The 6,295-nt window shown below is 33.5% G+C and overlaps 1 protein-coding gene across 1 annotated transcript; it reads right to left on the minus strand.

The window, feature by feature from the left end:
* Positions 1-125: 125 nt before the first annotated feature.
* LOC132735734 (uncharacterized) lies at positions 126-2,094 on the minus strand. Its single transcript, XM_060722722.1, has 2 exons — positions 2,031-2,094; positions 126-1,476 (listed from the first exon to the last, which is right to left on the minus strand). Exons 1-2 carry the CDS (start codon positions 2,041-2,043, stop codon positions 974-976), a joined length of 516 nt encoding a protein of 171 aa, XP_060578705.1. The 5' UTR covers positions 2,044-2,094; the 3' UTR covers positions 126-973.
* Between the last annotated feature and the right edge of the window lie 4,201 nt (positions 2,095-6,295).

The raw sequence follows: 6,295 nt of genomic DNA on the forward strand, positions 1-6,295 counted from the left end.
ATTAAACATGAAGATCTAAAAGAAATCGAGTTTTGATCGAATGGTCTAGTTCGAAAAGTATCGTCGAAAGTCCAGAAATTTGGCAGTTCGTAAAAAATCGTTCTTAATACTGGACTTCCGGTAACAAGTTTAAAATAATAAACTTCAAGATACCTTTTCAGTAAGAAATATATCAATGAATGAAAGTTTAATCAAAATTAATCAAAGATTTTGAAGAGATCAAAATTCTACGTCTTTACTACTGTACGGTGATATTTTGGGATACGAATGCTTGTATCAAATTTGCATATGCAAATAAGTTCCAGAGTATTTTGGAATATAAATTAGATAGTTCGAGGTAACAATTGTAAATAACACGTCACTTCATTTCATTTTTTAATAATTTGAATTGAAATAACGTATAAGTTTACTCGATTTTTAGTTATCTGCTCTGGAAAATGGACAAAACATACTAAATATCTAAATTTCCGACACATAGAACTAATAAAGTAGCAAGGTGATTCCAATTTTTCATAAATTTCTTTCAGTTATACTTCCCTACAATCATGCAAAGTTTAAGAAAATTCTCGGCACTTAAATTTTCTCTCTCTTTTTTTTTGTTGTTGTTGTCTTTGTAAAAATTTGCGCTACTGTAGGACACGTCTAAAAGGATGACACCATCAGAAAAAGTCATTGATAATGGTGCAGATTTTGGGCGCATAAGGAAACATGAACTTCACATACAAACAAATGAACTACGTGTACACACAACTGAACTATTTTTTTTATTTGAAAGGTTTGACGACTTAATATTTACATTTATTATGTGACTAGGGTCAGTCACAGCTAAATTCAATTTTACAGCAGCTATAAAAACAAAGTTCCCTGAAAAAATTAATTCATTTTCTGATTAAACATTATTTATTTTGATTACGGTTTAAAGAGCCAGCATATTTTATAATTTAATATTCATATATCAATCGTAGATACAAGCTTACATTGAGCACACTACGCAAGCAAGTTCCCTATTATGAATATATGGCGGGCATTCCAAGCTTTTCCCGCAAAAAGCTTCCACAAAATACAGCATGTTATCGTTGTCACTATTACCACTGTGTACAACCGTCTCCGGTCGTCTGTCTAAACATATGTACTCCGTGGAATCATCATAACTCGGTGAACCACTGACTAAATAACCACTGTACTCCTTTGTCCACCCCGGGTAACAGTCTTTGCGTCCAGGAATCATAATATTTGTGTTTCTTGCAGTACGACAGACCGAGCACGGGGCCTCACTGTTGGAAATATCAGATCCGAAAAAAGCCCCGATGGATTTGTGGTGTGGCCAGAATTCGTACTCTACACCGGTTATGTGAACTCCGGCGTTTTCCGAGTCTGAATAGTGATCCCACGTTGGTTGACCAGCAAGGCATAAATAATTTGCACCGGCCCCAGGCCCATGTCCAACAACATCGTTATATGTGCCAGCCATAAAACCTAAATGACCGAGAAGACTCAATTTAGATTTGCATGTATCGAAAGAGAAACTGAGTTTGCTAAATAAAATACTAGTAATCTTAATTAAAGGCCCATTAAGCCTGAAAAATGCTAAAATTTCAATTTTGCAAATGTTTTTTTTTTTGGTCTCCCTAAGTACTCAATTAGCCGAGTCATCTTTTGCTTTCATATCATTTCGGCAACAAGTATACCAAACAATACACTAGTTAAGAATTACAAATTAAAAAAAATGTATATTGCTGGCAAGTGTTGGATCTAACTTAAATATATGGCAGATAATAAAGTGTTCAAATTATTATTATTCGTCATATAATTATGTGTTCATACTAAATCACTGAAGAAATTTTTTATAAGAATATCCATATGAACATCCAAATTATATATGTCTATTGTTTTCATTCAATATTTGAAATACCTATGAAAAATATGCCCATTGTAGATCAGTTCATTTTAATGTAACCCGTAAATACTGCAATTTCCGAGACTATAAATATATCTACAAAAGAAACCGCGCATGTATGAACAATATTTACCAGAATACGCCATAATTGTACCAATTCCAGGGCAAGATGTCCGACCCCATCTTGTATACACCGAACCTATTAAAAATAAACACAAAATAAAGTTTCCTTTTAAAAGGAAAGGCTTGCACAGTTGTGCCTTCATCCCAACATATTTATTTGTTTTTATTTTTGTAAAAACGAATAATTTTGTCAAAACGATTTGAAATCTATTCTCTATTGTATAAAACTAATAAAGAAAATAATCAATCGTAAAAATACTAACGTGAAGATCTATCATACTGAAAGGAAACAAGTGTGCACATTTCATTTAATTAATAAGCATGTTCCCTGATACGATGCGCTATCTATAAATCATCACGTGGTAAGGTTAATGATATGCATGGGCTATTTTTAGATTACCTCACCAAGTTCAGTAGATCTAAATATAACTCGATGCACTGTGTGATTTGGACCACCCTTTGAAGACGGAATACTACTACAGTCAACATCCTCTATTGTGTAAAACTAATACAGACAAAAAACAATTATAAAAGAAACTAACTTTTGCGTCTTGAAAAAGAATTGAAACGGAACAATTTCGTTTATAATTTATTACGGTTTAAATCAATAAATCAAGTAAAAATACGAATCCTATTTATATAAACAAACTGGGATTACCGAAGTAACTAAAATAGCTTAGATTTCCGTAATATTACTTCGTCTGATTCCGCAGTATGACGGAATCGCCCGAATTGTCACGATTGCAATCGGAAGTACATCGGCTATTATCATTAATCTGAAGAGTGACGGAAAAGGCCAAAAAGTTGCGATTGGCACGATTTCAGCTGGTTTCCCGTTCAATCATGCACTTATAAATGTAAGCAGAAAACCACCTAACCGGAACAGGTTTTCCAAATGAAATGGCTTGCAGCCGTGGCTGCAAGCCAAAAAGCATTGATGCAAAACATCAAAGGGCGTCCAAGCAAGAAATGCAGCAGGTGCAGATGAACTAGTAGATATATGATGACAAGATATTCTTATAAACTTTTCAATGGTTCATTGGTTTTTACCAGAATTGTATATCACTTATGAATGAACGGACGAAAGAAATTGTTCATTATTTATAACTTTTATTGGCATGCTAGAAATTAGAATATAACTTGTTATTTCTTTATGATCGTGGTTATTAATAGCAACGGATATACATGTATACAATCATTTATAATCCATATGTGTAACGCATGATCAACACCATACTTGTGTAATTGTCCCTTATTATGTTATCGCTATTAGCGAAGACCCCCTCTTAAGGTATCTAACAATATGACACTTGTTACATTACCATGTTGATCATGTTGAGCATAATTGTTTATTATACAATAATTGTAATATCTATTTTAATAAAAAAAATACAGATTTTATGAATATTGTTTTCTTTTCTTTTTTTGTGTTTTATGCGCTATTTTAATACTGAGTTTTTACGTTTACTACTATTTTAAGAATTCAATTGTCATATTGACCGACGATTATAAGTCAAAACTTAACTGGAAAAAGTCAGTAAATCATGGTTAATCTTTCAATATATAACATTGTTTATTCTTAAACCATATACATGTACATTTGTATTTTTCTTTATCATTTTTTAAATTATCAATCAATTGAATAATTCATAAAATCTGATTTGTAACTTTGAATAATTCCTCACACGAATAACAAATTAAATGAAATGTTTCAAAGTTGATAGTGTCATATTAATGCCATAAAAATGTACATTTTTTCTCAATTATTGTACATATTTTTTGTTATATCTGGGACATACGATATCCCAGGTTATATATAGATAAAATAAAACATGCGATTTGTGTTGTTGGGTTTTTTTTTCGAATGTATAATAATAATCAATAAATTTGAGAGTTGATATGTGTTTATTAATTATTGTAACCAAACTAAGTGACAAACATTCATTTTGAAAAAAAGCTTATTTATCTGTAAAATATTTGTTCTGTTCTGTAACGATATCAAACATCTACTCCAAAACCGGGAGAGACCGGACAATAAACGTGTGGTACTATTCGCCGGTCACTAGTAAATCCCGGGAGAGACCGGGAATTACCGATAGGAGTACATCCCTCTATTAATAGATTTTCGGAATATTTAGGTCATCAACTCATCATTCTATTAACAGCTTTCGGAATAACATACCATAATAACCCGCTGTGTACTACAAAATGATAAACAAAAATACCCCGAAGAGCGCGATTTATTGACGGAAAAGGTTATTTCATTTGAAAATGTTTGCATTGCGAAATTCTCCAGTTCTCCAGTTCGCCATTTATTGTACATATCGCGACTAATTGATAATCAAGCACCCTCATACCGATCGGAATGATCGGCTTTTATTATGAACAACTATAAAAGGCTCGAGAAGTTGCTGTCGCCCTTTCACAAAATCTGATTTCATTCCATAATAGGCGCCGCGCTTCGGCGCGGACGCCAAAAATCATTCTTATACTTATCACAATTTTATTGCATTTTAACATTTATGAGCACACTTCCCTTTTTTAACATTTCATCGTAAAAAACAGGCTTTGAACACATTAAACTTAATTCTTGCATAAAAATTGTACAAGCAGGTGTAAATTAACGGAGAAACGGATAGTCACGTGAGCACGCGCCATTGTTGCACGTTTGAATGACGCGTGCACGTTTGATTTAATAACGCCCCTTAATTTTACTGGACTCTTTGCAGTCATTTGTATAAATGCTCATGACGTGTTTTAAAACTCTTAAACAGAACAACGAAGAAGTCTCTCTATTTTCATATTTACAATGTAATATACAATGCAGTAGTAGCAGCAGCAACAGCAGCAGCAGCAACAACAAAAGAAGAAACAACAACAAAAGCAACAACAGTAGTAGCAATAACAACAAGAACAACAACAGTAGTTACAACAACAGCAGCAGCAGCAAAAACAACAGCAGCAACAACACCACCAACAACAACAGTAGCATCAGCACCACCAACAACAACAACAGCATCAGCACCACCACCACCAACAACAACAGCAACAACACCACCAACAACAACAACAGTAGCATCAGCACCACCACAACCAACAGCAGCAAATAAAAAACATTAGCAGCAACAACAACTGCAAGCAGCTCCAGCACTAACATGTATATAATAATATGTCTTACCCATCTGCGATTGTAAATCTGTATTCTGTTTCTGCAAAGCAGCAATTTGGGCCTCTTTTTGAGACTTTGCTTGTTTTAAATTTATAATTTCCTGTTCGACGTCCATTTCGTTCAAGACTAGGCGTTTCTTACATAAAATATCCGAAATAAACATCATGCATATAAATGGATGCATCTTCGAATGTCTGCCATCTTGACAATTAATTCAGTCATTGCAATTGTTCGTATTTCTAAAGATAACAAAAGGTCAAGGTTATGACACATTCGTTTATCATATATGACTGTAGGGGTAAATGAACATCTGTGAAGTGTTCTTAACTCTTAATCTATCGCCAGTCACCTTGTACAGCAGCAACAGTAATAAAAATGATAATGAAGATGCTGATGATGATGGGAAAATCTGATAAAAAATGTTCCGATTGTCATGCGATTGTTATGTTATCTTAATTAAAATTTAATATTTATAAACACACCAATGTATCACATGACTTTTTATCTTTTTTCTTCCCGATTCGCCCGCAACGAATTTATTATGAAATATATTCGAGTGTCGTAACATAATAAAAACACAAAAGACCACCATAATGCATCCTTTTACACCTTCATTTTCAATTTTTAGGAGAAGGCCCCCATTCCCCTCTCCAAATAGTAGAGTAGCGTCGTGGCCAAAGTGTAAACGCGTTGTATTGGTAATCCACGTAGGTTCAAATGCCGTCAGGGACAAGCTATTATTTCCGTCAGCAAGAATTGCCCCGTGTTATACAGTTGTACGTCAAATTCCCAATAGATATACTGATGACGGAATAACATTGAGAATATTGATATATTAAGGTCACTGGGATACGGCTAGTTTTTTTTATAAGATATTGTCATTGTTATGATTTCTGATAGTCCATGTATTTCATTGCGTTTAATGTTGGAAATGGAATACATATCCACATATGGATCACAATATGCATACTTTTTGACCATTATTTCCTTCATTCGTTGCTGATTTCCGAGGAACTGACCTAACAATGGTTTGTGAGTATGTTTCTAATCATCCCAGATCAAGATTATTGATTGTAAAGCGTTTTTGAGCTTATTTTTATAGTCAT

Source organism: Ruditapes philippinarum, unplaced genomic scaffold, assembly GCF_026571515.1.
Source record: "Ruditapes philippinarum isolate M1 unplaced genomic scaffold, ASM2657151v2 ctg5247_1_1_1_1, whole genome shotgun sequence".
NCBI lineage: Eukaryota > Metazoa > Mollusca > Bivalvia > Venerida > Veneridae > Ruditapes > Ruditapes philippinarum.